Raw genomic sequence first — 20,846 nt, 5'->3', positions numbered from 1 at the left:
CTTCAGCATCTTCCATGTTCTTAGAATTTTATTCATGAGGTAGGCAAGTATATTCAGCATCTCCCCACTCCAAAAGAGGTGGATATTTGCTAAAGCAGAAGTCAGAGTGTTTTTTCTAAACCATGAGACTAACCTGGAGATTTTGGATTAACCCTTTCTAGTTATTTGTGTCTGTTTATAACAGAAAAGCTTTGTAGAAGTAAAAATCTTTGTTTGTCTGAGTGTTAAACAGCTCTATGTATTCTATTGCAGTTTCACAAATTTGTTTATCACTATTGCAATTGTTAATAATCCCCAAATCACTCCATGGCACTTCAAAGGACAGAGCAGCTTGCAGCATTAAACCTTCAGCAAAACAAACAGAATTAATAAATGCCTCCCGAGGTGCTGAGGGTGATGTCAAGAAATCCTGTTTCCACAGTCTGCCTGGCCAAATTATAACTTAATGGGTCTTTTGTATCAAAACTCACTGTAGCATAAAATTAAGGATTCCATACTAAACCTCTGTTGCTCCTTCATAGAGTGCAGTCTTTCCCCTCCACCGCACCCTGAAGTTCCTGGTAAATCTGTAATGCCTGACCCAATGAAATCTGACTGAGTTTTGACAGAGTGAAAGAAAAGCATTTTCCTCTTTCTGAAAACAGACCACTCTGACTTCCGCTGATACAATATAGAGGAAATTCCTGGAAATAAGATCTGTCACCGGTGCTACTTCCTAGCTTGGCTGTAGCCACAGGTGGATCTCGGTCATTTCCACGTACTGGGAAGGTGTTGATGTCTGCTTATAAGCTGCTCTCCAGCAGCTGGGCTTGGGCAGGCTCCCCCATACCCTCCGTAGGGAACTCCGCTGTTCCCAGAGCCCCTAAACATCTCGGAGGACGAGTCTCAGCATTTTCCACACACACCCATTTACCTAAATTCATTGTGAGAAAGTTTGTGAGTATTTGGCTCGCTTTAATCCAATAAATTTAATCCAAAACCTTTAAAATCATGTAGATTATTTTAAGATACAAGATCTTAGTTGTCTTACCTCATACGATAGTAGTTACAAACTGAAAGATTGCATGCACAAAGATGCAAAACTAGAGTAGGATTGCATTTAACAAGTGTATTCTTGTAAGAACTGGAAGTTTCAGACATAAACCAAAATTGCTTCTTATATACTGTAGCTAAAGCTAGTGTGTTCGTATCAACCTACGCTACTTAGTCCCTCCTACCATTCTTTTATTACCTACTTTCTTTTCACCCTGCTCTTTCTGTACAAACACAGTTGGACCTTTTCTGCTTCCAATGCACATGAAGGATGTCTCCTTTGTTTTAACAGCTGACACTTCTGTGGCATTCCTCAGGTTAGCAAATGCCTGTCAGACTAAATACACTTCACTTTCATTCAGTGAACTCGACTGTTTCCACATTTTTGATGTTGCACAATATTTCATATTTTTGAGTAAAGCCAGCAAGCATCATCAGCTTCCACTGAAGCTGGGTACCAAAACTAATTCCTGCATCATGCCTGGGATGTCTGTTGGGTAGGAGGAGAAGGGGGAGCAGTTTTTTGAAAATGAAATGGCCAGTGCAAATTATATAATGTACCAACATAGTACCTCATTTCCTGCTTCTGAACAAATACACTAATTTTCCGTGCCAGATAGAGTCGTGCTTTTAAAAAGATAGGATTCTAAGAACTGTAGGACACATCAGGAACGGGGTTTATAGAGCATTTTAAGTATGTACATAATAGATTGTTGCAATTAAAAGGAAGTGTGGATAGAAGCGTGATAACAGATTGCTGTTCTACAGAATCAGCTGAATTGTTTGGAAGATGGTAATGCTCATCAGCAAGAATATTTAGAATCTGTATAAGGCATTGAAATGTGGAATTGTTTGCAAAGTTCACATCCAACAGAACATCTGTAAAACTTATGCTCATTTGCTGCTGAAAAGCCATCTTACATCAACAGTTATGACACTATAATTTCAACATGTATTGCACTCTAATTCTATGATACAATGAAGAGTAGCAGACCGTCTGCACCAGTATAGGAAAAAATTTCACCTTTTGTGTGCTTTCAACATGGGAAAATAAATGTGTTATTAAAACTAGCACGTACATGCTGCAATCAAGAACCAGTAGCTGAGCAGGACTATCGGTCTATAAATACTTGGTTTAAACTCCAGTTGCAGTCCTATACCATACTGAAACCTATGCTCTCATGTTTTCGTGATGACTGGTATACCTACTACAAAATGTTCCGGTATTACTGACACTTTAATTCTGCAGATATGATCTGACAAGAAACGTACAAACTACATAATGTATGAAATAATGTAGGCAGATATTTTCTTCCGGAGTCTTCCGTTTGAACGTTCAGCCTGTGTAACTACCAACAGGAAAGCGTACGTATGTCATCCAGCTTCAGAGTGGGTGTGAGTTAGGGTAGAATTCTACTGAAGTATGCTTTGTGTAGTCAACATTCTAGACAGAATATAACCAAAGGGATTCTCTGTAATAAGGTTGGGAGAGCAACATTTTACAGGAATAACTACTTAGTACCTAGTACATGTTCTTCGACGAGAGCTTTAGTGCATAATCCAAGGCAATAGTTTCTAAATACCCACAGTGTTGCAGTGTTATGTGTAATAACTCACATGCTTACGAAAACATCCATTCTAAACTAATGTTAGAAACCATAACACGTAAATGACTTTTTGATGGGTTGGGTTTTTTTTTTGATGTGATGTTCAACTAATTGTTATTTTATAGATTAAGCCAATCTCTTTCACATATTCTCTTCAAAGTGCTTGAATTTTTCTCAGATATATTGACTGCATTTTCTATAGATTTTCACACTTTTTTTAAAACTATATCACTTATGTGAGTTTGCAACATACAAATTCAGCTTCATCGAGCAAATGTGTTTGGATGTAGTAATCATTTGCTTGATCTGTTTTCGTTCCAGATGAAAACAAGGCCATATAAATTCATCTGTAGGCACCAGATCCTTCGTCTAGGAATGCTGGATTCACTTTCCCAGCAGTTCTTACTTTCTCTGCAGATGTTGTTACTCACCCACTGCAGGAGGGACTGTAAAAATTTCCTAGCAGCCACCACTGATTTTCTGCTGTACTATCCCCCGCTGGTTTCTCAGGTGTGGTTACATTTCCAATTACAAATTATTCCTGCATCTGCCATAGAGACCTCAGGGAAAGCCCCGTGATTACTTCATATCCAGTCACTCCCTGACTTCTCAGAAATCACACCATCTCTTCTTACGTCCCATTCAGTCATAAATGACCTCCTCGAACTATTAGTTTTTCTTAGTGTCAGTTACTTTCACCATACTTGGAAGTCTTAAATGAAAATCTCTATCGGTCTCTGCCTTTACAGTCAAAGTTTTCACCACAATTAGAGACATCCAGGTCCCACAAAAACAACGCAGAAGAGTAACACATGCATAACGCAGCAACAATGCAATCCAGCTCCTTTTACCCGCAGACCAAAGTAAATGTTTTTTCTCAGTCCTCACGCTCTCAAGCATGGACCTTGAAAGCTACCCTGATTCGCAACAAAATTAATTCCTCCTCCCTCTGCACTTACCAATTATCATATCTTCTCCTGTAATTATGGGTCCTTTTCCATATGAGATCCATATATTATTATTCTGCCAGGCTCCTTGGGCACTTCTGGCTTGCAAGCCCTCTCTCTGTTCCTTCCTATCCCTCTTGTATTTCAGCATCATGACAAACCCCTTTTTCTCCCACTGTATCAGCAAAGTTCTTTACCTTTGCCCGCCCTTTATCCTCACAACTCTGCCTTCCCAGCACTGTCTGGGCTGGCACTTCATCAGGCTCTAAGCAAGAGAACTTTCTTAATCCTGTGGTGGTAAACATAACAAGTAATGGAGAACTGGGGGAAGTGGCAGTCAGAGTAGTTTCTCCTTCAGATATGATGATCCCTTTGCAATTACTGATCTTTTATAATTGCAATGGCTCCTTTATTAATCCCATCCCATTTTCTTTCATACTCGTCAGAGTTAAACGGCATTTCTCTTTCTTGCCAGTCCCAATCTTGCAGCCCAAATTTCAATTATTTGCCTTATCCACACCAGCAGCGGAGGGCCTAGACTAATTCACTGGAAGGTTGTATCACCAGAAGGTCATAATAAAAGTGTAAATAAAATAAAAGTGTTTTATTTTATCACAGTATTGTGTTGACTTAAACATGCTGCTGTAGTTTCTGTTACTACTGCTAATATATGCAGTCAGTCTCTTATAGTTTAATATAAAGACGCATTAAGTGCATTTTAGAATATGGTTTCTGGGTCATAAAAGAAATTAATCCCATAGAACTGGGTACTGGAATGCATATAAATGGAATATAGAATTGATATGAACTAAGTGACCACAATTCATAGTGATGCATGTTTTTACTGTCATCTGTAAAAGTAACATATTTGATTTTATAAATTACAGATGTCTTTTTTTTCTATGAAATCTTCTTAGTGGGAAACTCCACGATTTTAAATAGCTAAACTAGGCACTGAAAAAAAACCACCTGGCTGTTTTTGAATGATATTTTAAAACTAGTACAAGCTGTAAATAGACTATTTCTAAACAGGATGCTTTGTGTATGTTTAAACTTTGTCAACTCCTCTGAAGTGGGGGAAATGCTAGCATGACATTCCTGTTAGTCACTCGCAGGTTTTACAAACTGGTAGTGTTACCCAAAATATTTTTTTTAAAAAATTGTAAGATACTTTTATATAAAGCATGACTGATTTCTGATAACTGTCGTTAGTTATTTTACTAGGAAGGAAAATAGATGGCATTCTTGTAAAGAAAAAAAGACAACAAAACCCACCCTGTGAAGTGTTCACCTCGATCTTGGCTCCTCTGGGAACAACCAAAGCACTCTCTGCACAAGGGCCACCTCTGTCCCTGGGGGTGGCAGTGGCAGTAACAGAGGGAAGCTCAGTCTCTTCTGAGCAGCCACATGCCACGCTGGGTGTAATTGCAGTGCTCAGACACTCCAGCCATCCCCACTCAGCAATGCAAGCACTAAGAGCCCCCTCAGCCACCCCCTCACCCCCCCGCATTGCCTCTCGAGTCCAATTGGTTATTAAACTGGACGGTGTCCTGCAATTAAACCGCTTTTAAGCCTCAGTAATCTTTTACTCGCTCAGCTAGTTAGTGACATTTTAGTTTGGGATCGGTAGTTTTCTTTACAGTCTGATGCCTTACTTTCTCTTTTTACCACTTGGCTACTATCTCTGTGCTTCGGTAGGGCACCAGAACACTTACAGCTTGTCACCGTTCAGGACTCGGCATCTGGCTCAGTACGTCGTCAGTGTCAGGTTCAGCATATCTTTGGCCAACAGTATTGGTTCAACTATAGCGATGCACAGAAGGATCTTTAACAATGCCAAAACCTCTCCAAGTGGCCCAAGCTTGTCAAGGGCAGACGGCTATGACGTGTAACACCATATGAATCTGAATCTGACTCAACATGGGAACAGGGCAGCTATGCCTGCAAGTGCTGTCCTCAAGAAACGTAAGATCTTCTCCACTGAAGTCAACGTGAAGTTTTGAGCAACACCTCAAGGCTTCTTTTTTTATCCTTAGCCATAGAACTACACTTTTCCCACATGTTCTGGTAAACAACATAGCAGTACCTCCTAAAGAATGTTTATATGTAAACCTGCAGTTAGAGAAGTATTTAAAAACAGAAATTCTGTCAGAAGCCAGTCCTGCAGATCTTAAACCTGTCTAATCCTTTGGCTTGACCTTATTTTAGACAATTAGTTTCACAGTCAATCCAAATAATTTTTTTAATGTAATTGGATGGTAAGAAAAGTGAGGATTTCTTTGCACACTTGAGAAACATACAACTGTTGCTGCTTTTGTTGGGTAAGAGGGGGGTTAATATACACCTGATAGTGGGAGGAGCAATATTTTGAAAAATAGATGTCATTCATGCCTGCCTTCAAAAGGGGCAGGTTTTCAGACCACAGATGTAACTCCCTTTCTGAAAATCAGATGTTTTGCAGGAGACAACCAAGCATCCAATGCCCTTCACACTGACACCGGGACATTCTAACGTTCAGTCATGTTTAACACTTTAAAGTCCTTGCAAAAGTATCTGGTACATACGGTTGCCTCCTCCCTCCAGGTATTATACGTATTACTCTTACAAGAAAAAGCTCATGATAAAATGAAGTGGATCTTTAAACATTACAACAATTTTAAGAAATAGCAATATCTGAGCAGAAATTAATACTGAAGTAAATCCTCAAAGATTTTGTGCTTCAAGAGCCACACAACCAGCAAGACCACATTTTACCTATTCAGAAATATCAGCTTGTATCGGTTCAATACTTTCCTCTCAATTAATTAAAAACAGGTATGTTCCACTTAAAAATATCTGTATTAAAAGATATAGTGCATTCTATAAACTTCCCATGTAATTATTAAGCATTTCTTCAATACTATTTATGTGCCCCAAGAGTGGAAAACCATTCATTCATTTCTTAAGAAACATTTGCTCTGGATTTCAATTATTATTTCATTGTTTACTTTGCTATTATTTTAAAGCCTTTTAGCTGTGAGGAAGCTTAGAAGAGACACCCCAGATCTGAAAATTCCAGAACAAGTATTGCCAGCATTTTGGTTGCCAATACTCCATGCCAGTGTCTCTTGTAAATGAACGAACAGAATAATGTAAATGCTTTTGGACTTAAAACTAATCTTGTTATTAGAATGAAGCAGTCTTTCTCCGTCTCGGTAAGAATTTCTGTGGCACTTACATATTTTGAAAATCCTCAAGCTTTGGCAATACTATTTCCAGTGCAGCTCATTCCCAACTACTATGCAAGATGGAAGATTACATTCCAGCGTTGTGATGAATGTGCATGTTCGTTTAAATCCAAATGCCTCTTTTAAGCATTCTCCTGGAGAAACTGGCTGCTCATGGCTTGGACAGGTGTATACTTTGCTGGGTTAAAGGCTGGCAAGACGGCCGAGCCCGTGGGCAGTAGTAAATGGCATTAAAGCCAGTTGGTGGCTGGTCACAAGCGGTGTTCCCCAGGGCTCAGGGCTGGGGCCAGTCCTGGTTAGTATCGTTATCAGTGACCTGGATGAGGGGATCCAGTGCACGCTCAGTCAGTTTGCACACCAGGTTGGGGGGGAGTGTTGATGTGCTGGAGGGCAGGGGGCTCTGCAGAGGGGCCTGGCCAGGCCGGGCCGATGGGCCGAGGCCACCGCATGGGGTTCGAGGGGGCTGAGTGCCGGGCCCTGCCCGGGGGTCACACCAGCCCCAGCAGCGCTGCGGGCTGGGGGCAGGGGGCTGGGAACTGCCTGGGGGGAAAGGGCCTGGGGGGTTGGTCAACAGCCACCTGAACATGAGCCAGCAGTGTGCCGGGTGGCCAGGGAGGCCAACAGCATCCTGGCGGGTATCTGAAACAGTGTGGCCAGCAGGACCAGGGCAGTGACCGTCCCCCTGCGCTGGGCACTGGTGCGGCCGCCCCTCGAATCCTGTGTTCGGTTTTGGGCCCCTCACTGCAAGACAGACACTGAGGGGCTGGAGCGTGTCCAGAGACGGGCAGCGGAGCTGGGGAAGGGGCTGGGGCACAAGTCCTGTGAGGAGCAGCTGAGGGAACGGGGGGTGTTCAGCCGGGAGAGGAGGGGGCTCAGGGGGGACCTTATCGCTCCCTGCAACGACCTGACAGGGGCTGTGGGCAGGGGGGCTCGGTCTCTTCTCCCAGGTGACAAGTGACAGGACAAGAGGAAATGGCCTCAGGTTGCGCCAGGGGAGGTTTAGATGGGATGTCAGGAAAAATGTCTTCACGGAAAGGGTGGCCGAGCTTGGGAACAGGCTGCCCAGGGAGGTGGTGGAGCCACCGTCCCCAGAGGTGTTTAATAGCCATGTAGATGTGGTGTTTAGGGACACGGTTCAGTGCTGGGCTTGGCAGTCCTGGGTTAACGGTTGGGCTTGATGATCTCAAAGGTCTTTTCCAACCTAAACGATTTTATGTAATACTCAATTTGTGTGTCTAATTCCTAGAAGCACTTGAATATCTAAAAGAAGGAAGATGAAACTGCTCTTGGTTTATAAAGGAGATAAAGTGTTTGGTGTAGGCTGATGAATTGGGAAGAGTTTCGTTGTTCCCACTGTATCTCTTCCACCTCAGGAGGGGTCCATACAATGCAGATGCACTAGCTTCATGCTCTTCAGTGATACCCCTACAGATAACAAAATTCTTCCACCTTGTATCAGGTCTTACCACAAAATTTCAGTATCTTCCCTTAAACTACACGAGCTGGTTAACTAACAAAAATAGCTGAAGGCAACAATCTATAGCAGAACGCCCACCCCAGGAGATGGGAATTAACCTCTCCAGCCAAACCAGTCCTGCCTCCCCATAGCAGAGCTGTCTGCCTGGTCCTTTGGCTAGAGATTGGATAGGAGGGGGAGACGTTTGTGGTTTTTTGGCCATTAGCACTTACAATTGCCTGTGGCAGCAAAAGTCCTCCAACGCTCTTCTGACTCTGTTGAACCTTCTCAACCTTGTTTCATTTACCTGCAATAGAGAAGGAACTGCAGAATCTGAAGAGACACAGGAGGGTGCGCTTTTGGAAGTACTAAAACACCCTTACAAAATTCACTGATTGGTTTGTACTAAACCCATGAGGATCCCTTACTAATGAGTCTTTCCTTCTTCACCCACCACCACCCTCTCACTTCCCAGCACAGCTTATTATTGTGTCTACTGCAGGATTTGCCTACGCTAGTGAGAAATATTTATTGTGTGAGATTTGGCGGCTGGACAGCTTTTCATAGACTGAGTGGTAGATGGACACAACTCAAGTTTGTACAAAGACTAACTGGATCGGATATAATGACATCCATATGGTATATTACTGCTAATGTAGTTTAACTGCTTTATCCCTGACAGCCTCTTATTAATTATTAATACTCTTGTTTGTATTGTGGACCTCAGTCACTTGTGATCCATACCTATGAGAAACAGCAGAATGCAGGACCGCAGGTGACATGCCTTCACCTGTTTCTGAGCAGCCTTGATATATGTCGAAAAAGGATTGCAGTTCCTTGAAAGGGAACTATATCCTTTTATTGTTGAAATAAGAGTGTCCAGTGCCATTGTGAGTATAGTTGGGGTTATTATGTTATGCTTTTATTTCCCCTGAAACAAGCACAGATGTGCCAAAAGTAGATAACTATAGAAATAATTCCGTAGAAATAACAAATGCTTATAACCCACTAAAGTGACTGAATTCAGTATTAGTTTTATTCATCTGAACAACTAAATTAAATAATTGCTGAACACTACTAACCTGCCCCATTTAGAATGGGAATGTGCACATTTTTATTTGCCTCTGATATCCTGCTTTCTTTGTAGAAATTCTTACTTCTTTTTTGCATCAGCTGCCGTGCAGCCACACTACTTTTCAAAAAAACCATATCAATAACAAGGTCTTATCTTAAATTTTTCATTAATCAATAAGGACCCAGCCTTCCCTAGCAGAAATCTGACAAATAACTAGGAAGCTGAAGTTTTAATTCACATTTCCATGTTCTAATTCTGCTAATGAACACGGTATGAGCCACAAAAACGCCTAAGAGGGAAAATCTTCGGAAATGTAGCTTAGACAGAAACACAGACAGTTACTTCAGATTTTTAGCAGACCACAGAAATTTCATTTTCTTTATCAGCTCTGTGCTTCCCGCAGGAGTCGTGTTCCCCAGAGCATGCACGCTCAAGTACTGAACCTGTACGTTGCTTGAAGACTGGAAAGGGATGACGTTGTAAAGTTCCTCTTCTCTTGCTCTGACCCATATCCTGCACGGGGGCTGTTGTTTGGTTTTGGGTTTTTTTTCTGATCTAACATATACCATTTCTAAAGATCTTGTTTGACTTTTCTTAAAAACAATTAAGTAAACAGATGACCTGACATACTACACAGATGTGGAACAAGTTTACTCGGTGCTGTATCAGCAGCTGACGTATGGTTTTATTCTACAGGTCATGGACTGTGCAATGCCTCTGATTGGTGAGCACCAGGCTGAAGACAGGCAACACATAACTGATCTAGTTGTAAGCAAAATGAACCAAATGTTGTCCAAAACTCCTATACCATCTCCTCAGAGACCCACTGCCACTCAGCAGCCTCAGGTAGGAAACTGTTGTTTTTAAAAGAGAGCATCTTATTCTATAATTTTAAGCTCAAAAGTTTCCTCAGAGAATTTGGCTGGAAAACTGTGCAGACATACCCTGAACTACGTGGATTCAGAGCTTATCAACACGTGTTACAATTTTGTCATATTTAAGTGAGACTATCTCCAGATACAATCATGTGCAAGTGTTGGTGTGTTTCTACCAGTGAACTGGTAACTGTGGATTCAGTGAATTACCAGGCTGTGTATTGTTTCCTTTCAGTTACACCTGTATAAAATATCACGGAAATAATAAGAAGCACTGTCATAAACAATCTTTGCCCCAAGGATGTCGGAAAGAATAGTAAGACAATAGGTTTTGTTGTTCTGGTGAGAAATGAGTTACATGATAATCTTTTTTTATGTGCTGCAGTTCATGAAAATACCTTAAAAATCTAGGAAACTCCTGAAATAGCATACTAGAAAACTTGTGTCAAAGGTTGCAAATAGACGCATTTCACTTATTTAATCTTAAATGGCCTGATAATGATAGTGTGGGGATGCAGAATTCTGCACCTGGCCTTGCTGCCAGCTGGCTTTCAGACTTCAGAAATCATCTTTGTGTTTCCATTTCCATGCTTTCAAAAGGTGAAGTTTATTTTATTGATCATTTAAATAAATTCTGAGAGTGTGGTATTTTGGTGAAAGGCTCTAAGAATGTAAATATTTTGCCTCTAAATCGGAGAGATATGGATTTGATGGGTGGACAATTGGATGGATAAGGAACTGGCTGGATCACTGCATCTAGTGTTACAGTCAACGGCTCAATGTTCAAATGGAAACCAGTGACAAGTGGTGTCCCTCAAGGGTCTGTACTGGGACCAGTACTGTTTATTAATGACTTAGTGGCATGGAGTGCACCCTCAGCGAGTGTGCAGGTGACACCAAGCTGAGTGGTGCCGTCAATACGCTAGAAGGAAGGGATGCCATCCAGAAGGACCTGGATGGCAGGGTCCTGCACTTGGGTCCTGGCAGACCCCCAATATCTGTACAGACTGGGTGACAAATTGATTGAGAGCAGTCCTGCAGATGGGACTTGGGGATACTAGTGGATGAAAAACTGGAATTTTTCCACAATGTGCGCTTGCAGCCCAGCAAGCCAACCGTGTCCTGGGCTGCATCACAAGAAGCGTGGCCAGCAGGTCAAGAGAGGCAATTCTCCCCTTCTACTCCACTCTCATGAGACCTTACCCGGAGTGCTCCATTCAGCTCGGGGGTCCCCAGTACAAGGAAGATGTGGACCTGTTAGAGTGGGTCCAGAGGAGGGCCATGAGAATGATCAAAGGGCTAGAACACCTCTGCTGCGAAGACGGGCTGAGAGAGCTGGGGTTGTTCAGCCTGGAGAAGAGAAGGCTCCGGGGAGACACTGTGGCATTTCAGTGCTTAAAAGGAGTTTGTAATAAAGATAGAGAAAGACTTTTTATCAGGACCTGTATGTAGTGACAGGACAAGGGGCAATGGTTTTAAACTGAAAGAGGGTAGATTTAGGTTGAATACAAGGAAGAAATTCTTTACAATGAGGGTGGCGAGGGGCTGGCCCAGGCTGCCCAGAGCAGCTGTGGGTGCCCCATCCCTGGCAGTGCCCAAGGCCAGGCTGGACGGGGCTGGGAGCAGCCTGGGCAGTGGAAGGTGGCCCTGCCCATGGTAGGAGGGGTCAGACTAGATCATCTAGACCTAAAGGTCTGTTCTAACCCAAACCATTGTATAAGTCTATGATTCTTTGCAAAATGCTATATAAATGCTAAATATCATCGTTTATATCTTCATAGCTAGGCAGCCAGTCTGATCAAGAGCAGCATTATCAGCTGTAACTTTCATGTCCTTCTTTTAACATACTGAAGGAATAAACCATGACAATACATTCTGACAATAAGCTATTAAGGACTGTAGCGCTGCTCGGTACAGTGCAGCTCCATGGTAATCAGTTAAGCAACAGAACAGAATAAGCCAAACTGTAATACGGGAATTACAAAGCCTAAATCAAGAATCTGTTTTTACTCCCAGTAGGCTGCACACCAGGTAAACAACTTGAAACCAATTTTGTGGCATACCTCAGACAGACTAGTTCTTGAGGCAGAATGACTAATTTGTTCTTCAAATATATCATCATGCTTTAAGTTATAAAAATACACCATCCCACATAAAAAAGTGGCGTGGCTTCTATTTATATTACAGCCACTTGAAACTAAGCACAAAATTGTTTCAACCGCAGAACCACATACAATGGAGAAGTTTCCATTCAACATGACTCAAGACCATTGTAAAGGGCACTGAAAAAGAATGACAAGGAGGGGAAAGAAATAAATCACCTAATGCCAAAATACAGCTTGTTTTAGGACTTGTAAATTAGCCATATATTAAAATAAAGCCAAGAGTCAAATTTAGAGTTGCCCAGAGTATGCAAGTCAATGTAAATCAAAATTTAAAACAGTAATAGACAATATTGTAGCATGAATGGATTCACAGTCATTTAAAATACTTGATTCTTCACATTTTGGGTAAAAAAAGTAAGGTCTTGGGCAGGCATGCTTCCCTGGATTTTAAAGCAGACAAGGGAGGAAGAATCTTTATGTTTACTGGTGTCGTCCAAAGAATGGTTATCTGTTGTATGTAAATAAAGTTTTTACTCATTTCCAAAGAAAAACTGCCTATGTAAGTCCAGAATGAAAATGGGACACCAAGGAATTTTTAAGAAAGTTTCTAAATTCCTCAGTCATTGCTGTCACTCATCGTGTCCATGAAAAGGGTTTTTTTCCTCTTAAACAAAAAAAGTTTTGGATGAATTTGAAGATAGTATTTTCTGGCTAGCTGCTGGACTTCTGTTAGATTTCTACTTAGTTTGGGTTACTGAGGAATTCTGCCTTTGCCAATGGCAACAGGATGTTATGCAACATGAATTCCCTTTTCCTTATCCTATTCTTAAATTACGAATTGCAGTTGAGTTGACCAAAACCAGAGATACCCCTTCAGAATATTTGCAATATTTGTTGATTTTCCTCCCAGTTAATCAGACTCTGCTTCCTTTTTGCAGAAAATTTGCCTTGTTATATTATCCACCAGTTTAGGACAGACAAAGGGGATCTGAATTTCTACAGAAGATGCTATTTCCAAATGCCCATTAGTCTTCCCAGCTTTAAGGGAAAACGGTGAAACAGATCTGTAGTATTTATAGTGCAGATATCTCTTCACGTGTAGTTAATTTTTAGCTGTGTTATTTTCCTAAGAATAAAATCAGGCTGTTAAACCAAGCTGTCCCTTTCATCTTTGAACAGTCTTCTCCTTTCCTAATCTAAGAAATTATTTCCTATTCTTGAGAAATACAGCCCATTCATTTGTGGGGCAGTGGGGTACTGCCTGTTTCTACAGGTCACATAAAATGCAAAGCCAGTAATTTCTCCCAAATCAACTATGATCATGTGAATGTGTGGTCTTAGAAACCAAAGTAATATAAATATCAAAGAGTAATTTGTGTGGTTTGCTACTTCTGCTTTTAAATTAACAGTTTACAGTCAATAGTACAGCTATAGATGTGCCATGTTTGGAATTCCCTTATTATCTATGTGGGGGGGTAAAAATTATTTACAATCCAGCCACTACTGTGGCAGTGGATGCATCATACATAAAAAAAAGCTTCAATTTATAAATGCCTACAATGGTCGGTACTATTCCAATTGACTATCCATCAGAAAACAAGTCAATGATTAGGAAAATAAGTCTTTATTTAGAGCTCTGCAGCCAAATCTTGATGGAGACGACTGGCCTTGCAGTATGTTGGAGGGCCAGCGTGGTTCGCTGCCAGCGTGCCAGCAGGAGCGCGCGCCAAGGGCAGGACCTTTGCTCATGTTGCAGCCTCAGGGGTGCAGATCCTGTGATTCTTAAAGCCATTAAATCTATACTCCAAGACATCAGATATATTGAGATTTTTTTAAATACGCATTTTGCATATTACATGTTTATTTATTTCTCTATAAATACTTGCCTGGGCTCCCTAGCGAGTCCTGCCAGTGCACAGAATGGCAGAGAATCGGTGAAGGAGAAAAGCTGCAGCTGGCAGCTCTGCCTGTTGCACCTCAGGCCACCGGGCTCGCTGCAGCCACCAGACTGGGTCTCAGGCTTTTGTCTGGTCCCAGGATGCAGTTTTCTCCATACCTTTGACAGCATGATTGAACTGTATCGGGATCGAGAGCGTCCTCGCTTACAGGATTCAAGGCTTGCCAGCTTGGCTCTTACCAGCCACTTTACAAGTCTTCCCACTACAAAGAAAAACAAGAGTCCCTGAACTCAGAGAAGTTCCATCTGATGTAACTGCGTGTGGTCAAAAACCTCTTTCCAAAAATGATGTTGTTTCTATTTAATTTAAAAACACGACAGCTTGTTTTACTCACAGCTATGATGAAAATACAGAATACAATTTTATCTAGGAATATGATTTTAATAGTTTTCCATGAGACAAACCTACTCAGCTTGCAGGCAATAAAATGATGGAAATCTAAATTTCTACCTTTGTAATCTCTTTGAATACTTTTGACAGATCTTTTAGGAAGCCGTTTTCAAATCTTTCCTTAAAAACAACCCAGTAGGTAAAACTACCCAGTGAAGTGTTCTAGCCAGCGGAATCACTTATCTCTGCCTCCATCTGTTGATACCAAGGATCACTGCCAAAACCTCCGCTGTCTGGATCGGCAAAGCTCCGCAGGTGGTTGCTCAGTGCAGGCTATTCCATGCCTGTTTCCGTAGCAGCATTTGCATATAAAGCAATCATAGTGAAATACCTATTCAAAGCTGCCTATCAGCTCATGGTATGAGTTGTGATAAACTAAATTATGTGTAGAATATTGCATTGTGCATGTGTATTAGCATGAAATGCTCTTAAAAATGTTTACTGTCATGTTAGCAGTTGAAGCTAAGGCAAATCGTATTAGGGAAATATTATTTCAGTCCAGCTCTGTTGAGACCATGTTGCATTATCCACAAAAGAACAAGAATTATTATCCTTAATGGAAGGAAGAAGTCTGTGCACCACAGACACAATATCCATAATGACATAACATCACAAAAGCACAGCGTTCCCAGCTACATCCTGGTCCTGTTTGATTTAAAAGAAAAGAGCAGCACGCTGGTAATAAACGAACAAACAATGCAGAAGTGAAGAAGATGGTCTTTTAATTATTTTGAGACTAGAATAGCAGAACCCAAAGAGTTTCATTTTTTAACACTCTGCTAAAATGTTTTAATACCTTCTTTGCTCTTCACCCACAGGGAAGTTCGGTACAATTACACTGAGTTCGGTAGCAACTGGGGTCAAGGAGCCCTTACTCAGCTGTCTTCAGCTACTTAGAGATCTGGTTTGATTTGTTTCCCTTTTTCCTGGTTTTCTCTTTATCTTACTCATTCTCCATTCCCTGATCCCTTATATGATTTAACTACAGCCAAGCAGTTTTCTCCAGTTTAATTTTAATATGTTCAGAGATAAAAATTGAACCAAATGTGAACACAGTGTAAATAAAAATTATTACCTCCAGAGAAAAAAGCAAAGTCTTATCAAATTACCTGTTCTTGGGCTTCCATAAGAGCAGTCACAGTTCTATTACCTTCCGTCTGTAAGACTTTTCTTTTAAAGCAAAGTACTTATGATGAGCAGCAAATTGTTTCAAATCACTGAAGCTTTTATGGTGGCCAGACGGTACAGTTACTTGATCTTAACTGAAGAAGGCATTTAACTGGGAAGGATCCCATCATGGAGTTATACGGAAATCTAGAATTCAGTATTAGCCTGCTTATTAGGGGAAGTAAATCCCTCTGCACTAAATCTGAGGTGGGAACCTTATCTCTAAATGACTTTCTGCTTTGCCCAGTGTCTCAGAAGTTCACCTGAAGTATAACCATCGATCGGGGAAAAGGAACAGGGCTGTGACTTGCAGGTTTGCTACAGCTTTGTGTCATCCCTCAGACTCCTAACGCTGAATCTCCTTGCGTTAGCCAGGCCGTGTTCATCCCACCAATTAACATCACCGCTGAGAGTTTTCTTTCTGTCACAGTCTGTTGGCACTTACTTGCAGGAACATACTCGTCTTCCTTATGTCTGGAAAGGAAGACTGCCTAACAAATAAGAAATTAAAAGACCACACTAGACCACTCTGCACGAATGAAGATAAATACAGAGTTTCAGTGGGAGTATCTGAGAATCCTGCTGAACTGCTGTCAAGCAAATCACTCTGGTGATCACACTGGTGTAATTAGATCTATACTAACAGCGGGAGTAATTTAAGAACAGCTTGCCTTAAGAAGGTTGGCAAATGATCTAATGACCTCTAAAACCATACCTGCTGTATTTCTTTCTCTTAGGAAGACATTTAAATAGGGGATAAATGGTAGCTGTGGCATCATACGACCATAAAGTGGATGCACCCAGATTTGTGGAATCACATCTGATGGAAGCCCAGGTCCTACATGTGCTCAGGAGATTAGCCTGACTGTCTCCTTGCTCCAGACAAGGGAGCACAGAGACCTGGAAAAAGTCTGGGCAGCATTTTAGTATCTGCCTCTTTAATCTTTTACCTTTCCAAACTCTGACATCAGGTTACCTATATAAACAGAGCAATATGGCTTGTCAATAAACAAGCAGACTGTCGATACTAATTGAGCATCTTCTGTAGTCCTCATTAGCAATCAATAAGGGTTTTTCTGTTCATTGTTTACCTCAGAAAGTTTGTATGTGCTTCAACAGCCATCAGTGACTGCAAACAAAATCTAAGTAGTTATTCTTTACCATCTGCCTAAAAGTTCTGTTAAATCGTAGTCCCTAGTAAGCAAATTACTTTTCCCATTAAAATTCTTACTGAGTTATTATTGCGACTCAAAGGCAAGTTAGTCAGGCAGCAGCAAGATACCTTCCTAAAAATACCATCAGAGAATCTAAACCATCAAAACTAATCAGGAACAATGTTCCCGGGCCATATATACACATCACACAACACGAAACACAGTATCTGTCAAAGGGTATAGAAATCAAAAGTCATTCTTCAATCTGTCACGTTAAAACGATTTTTGACATGGGGAAGGTCTGGACCTCTTTCACTGCGGTGAGTTTTGGTTCTTTGAATCCTAGCGACATCTTCTGGCATCTTCTTTGCTGGGAGAACTTTTTTTAGTATTACAACGTATTACATCGTCTTACAGAAGTTGCATCACATGAAACAAGAAAACGGGTATACATTTTACAAATACTAAATGCTCCCTATAAAAAAAAAATCATAATGCTGTTGTATTTATTTATTTACATTATTTTAAGATTAAATGCATTTTAATGTGCTGCTTTAATGTGTACACATACATGTTTAGTTGTGTGTATATGAAAGAGGAGATGCTTATTTTAACCCAGGCTTTTTTTAACCTTTTAGTTTTTTTACATTTGTGAAAATATAAGAAAAACAGCTGTTACCCTTTTAGATCCTAATATAAATGTATGGAATTAAGAAAAGCAGAAGAAAGTAAGTATGTATGGACCCTGAACTCACCACATCCTGGTAAAAGGCCACATTTAAGGCATACTTCACTCCAGCAAAGCTCACAGCAGTCGAGTTTATTGAACACAAGTATAAAACGGTAGCATTTTTTTTTCCTACACCAAGGATGCTTTGTCCATCTTTGAATAAGTTACCTGTTCAGGGCAGATACCGTGTAACTGGCAGAGATCGCAGCAGAGGCAGAGACTCGGACTTTGATGTCCATATGTTTAAGATAGTCACTATTTCATTACACAAATCTTGATTTATTTTAAGCATTTGCATTTGATATTTGGGTATTGTGATATATTAATTACAAAGTTAGGCAGGAAAATAAATCCTAAAATTTTTAATATTGCCAGTAATTAAAAAACAGTGGGAGACAACATAAAAATGTTGAGCAGAGATTTTACTAACAAATTGATCATGAAAAGTTAACATAACCTATATTTAAATACTTATTGAGGTCCTGTACCAGTAGGTGGAGTAATTACTAAGGGAGGGAGGGATGTATTGCTCAATTCTGTTGCTTTTTTAGTCTCATTCGTGAACAGAAATAACAGGTAAATAGCTTACTGGTTGTTTGCTAATGTTGAATGCCTACATAAATGCTTTTGGTTGTCAGTTGTTAATGTATCATTAAATGAGGATGATTAATTCAAAATACTAATAAGTGCTTATCTTTCTTAGCTTGTTTTGAAATAATGTGCCAAGAGCTAAGCGAGTGTGCCTTTGCAATGCCCCTTTTGAAGGGCTCTGATGATGTTTAGACTGTAAGAGAGAATATACTAAGGCGCGTATATTAAAGGTTTAAGATTATGTGGTCCACATTTCTACCGACATCAACAGAAATTTGTCCAAATGAAATAAAAGCATTCAGGATGTGGCTTGATACTCTTTTATTATTAATACACTATATTGAATGCTTATCACGGGCCGTGTACCTGGTAAAACAGATGATCCCTGCAGACAAGCCAAGGGAAGCTCGGTAAGGCGAGGAGTTGCTCGTGAAGGTGCTCCTTGGAAGAGAAGCCCCAAGGAAAACGCCCCACAGGCGACCTGACAGAGTCAAGCCTCAGGACAGGATGATTAGGATGACTTCAGTTGTCTGTAGGATATAGCATTTTAGCCTTAGTACTAATAATTTTATAATGCAAAAGGCAACCAAATGCTAGCTAAAACTGAAAAACATAAGAAGTATTGGTAGTTAATAGATACTTTCCCCCGTTTATTTGAAATGCAATAACAATGCTGTTCTCTTTTTGTCTTCATTCACACAACAAAATCGTGCTTTTGTTAACTTTTTTATCTTCTGCCAGATGATCTTCTGATCATCTCACAATCTGCCGGTTGTGTTGGCAGAAGCAGACACTGTGTCTGGGAACTCTGGAACTCTGTGGTGCCTACCCTCGAGAGCAAAGAAAAATTTCATTTTTAAGTAACCATGAGCCCACCACTGTAGAGTAACCTGTATGTTCTTAGTAGGCTTCTGTGAGAAATAGCTTTTTTGTCCCACAGGCATTTGGGGGAAACTTTGAAAAATGTCCTCATTCCACTATAGAGCAAAACCCAGCCTTTTTGAAATTAAAGCAAGGAAAACAGTAATCCCATCATTCTAGAACAGGCAATAGCTGCCACACGAATAGAAAAGTAGGGTCAAAGTTCGATCTCACTGTTTTGTCTTAGTGCTATAATTACTATCATATAACATCCCTTTGATTTTTTTATTTTATCTTATTTTTCATCTATTTTTACTCTCTGATTTTGTTTATTTAAGCTGAACCTAATAGAAATATCTTTTTTTTGGAGGCTTTTCCTTGGTCTCCTTTCCTTTCCCCACTCTGGTGGGTGTTTCCTCTCTACTTTTTTTGTTAGCCTTCTCTGTCTCCACTTGACTTTCTTATTTGATTTCTCTGACCTTTAAATCATAACCTGTTAAGCAAAGCCGTTTGGCTTTACTCCATGTTTAACTTGCGAGGATTCTGTCCCTCTCCCCAGCAGTCATTGCCACGGTTTATTTTGAATAAGGACCATGTGCTACATCTGCGTTACAATTTTTAAACGAGGATAAGCACCAAGAGAAATTATGGAAAAATCCAAAACAGAGGAGCTCATTTTCAAATATTCTTGATTTGTCTGTAGAACAAAAGAACCTCTTGCCCCCCACCACCGCAGACACTGATCTGGTGGTGGATCAGTGCTCCACCTGTCTAGAGGCTGGTGGAGCAAGCTTGTCTTTAGCTGTTTATATATCATTTTCCAGTATCTCTCGGCTCCTCAGGAGAGACTCGGGAAGCTCATCCTTGTTCAGACCAGCCACCAGTACCTCCTCTGTGTGGCTGCGTACTTGTACTGCACCAGGAGAAGCAAGAAGAGGAGCCCAGGCAACCACTGACAGAGAGGTCTTATGCCCAGCTCATATAGCAGAGTTCTGAACTCTGCTGGTGTTTGGGGGAGAGCTCAAGTGTTTCACTCAGTGCATTACCTCTGCTCCATGTCTCCTCCTACTCCACTGTTCCGTAACGCTGATACTGTACTATTAAGATAAAGTGTGGGTTATAGGACTGGACTTGAATTAGCTCCACCATCTTTTTTCCAGGCTCTCTTTTTTCAAAGCATAAGCTTCAATTCTGAATGGATCCAGTAAGGATGGATCTTTGTGGCTCAAGCTGAAGTTCTGTAGATCTTAATCTCTCCCTGTTCATGCAAAGATTACTTGCCATCCCATATTAAAAAAAATGGGGTTTATTTTAGGTTTTTTTTTTAAGACTGGAGGACCAGATACAGCACAGCATCAGCCAGGGTCAAAGTCCCTGGGTTTGAGGGTCTAAACCTTCCTTACGACTTCAAACAGCGCAGGATTGTGCCACTGCCAAGCCCCGGGGGTATCAGTACCCCCCGCGTATATAGGTGGATGTATGTACACTGTGAATGGTGTAAGGGAGTTTAACTTCCCAGTAGCTGGACAGTCTTCTAGACATATCATCCCCCTTTCCCTTGCCTGCCTGCCTGCCTTTCGGCTCCCCCGGTCCAAACGCATGCCTTCGCATTTCAGTCCCAGCTGCTTCAGCACACAGGGGGAGCCCTCTCCTATCACATAGCCCGCATTC

The 20,846-nt window shown here is 41.0% G+C and overlaps 1 protein-coding gene across 1 annotated transcript in view; it reads left to right on the top strand.

Moving 5' to 3' along the window:
- The window catches only part of SYN2 (synapsin II), a 193,575-nt gene that overhangs the window by 158,568 nt on the left and 14,161 nt on the right, over positions 1–20,846 (top strand). The window contains exon 10 of the mRNA XM_055805683.1: positions 10,041–10,190. Coding sequence (XP_055661658.1) covers positions 10,041–10,190 — 150 coding nt within the window. The remainder of the gene's footprint in view (positions 1–10,040; positions 10,191–20,846) is intronic.

This window comes from Falco peregrinus, chromosome 5 (assembly GCF_023634155.1).
Source record: "Falco peregrinus isolate bFalPer1 chromosome 5, bFalPer1.pri, whole genome shotgun sequence".
Classification (NCBI taxonomy): Eukaryota; Metazoa; Chordata; class Aves; order Falconiformes; family Falconidae; genus Falco; species Falco peregrinus.
This window is presented reverse-complemented; position numbering and strand designations above follow the sequence as displayed.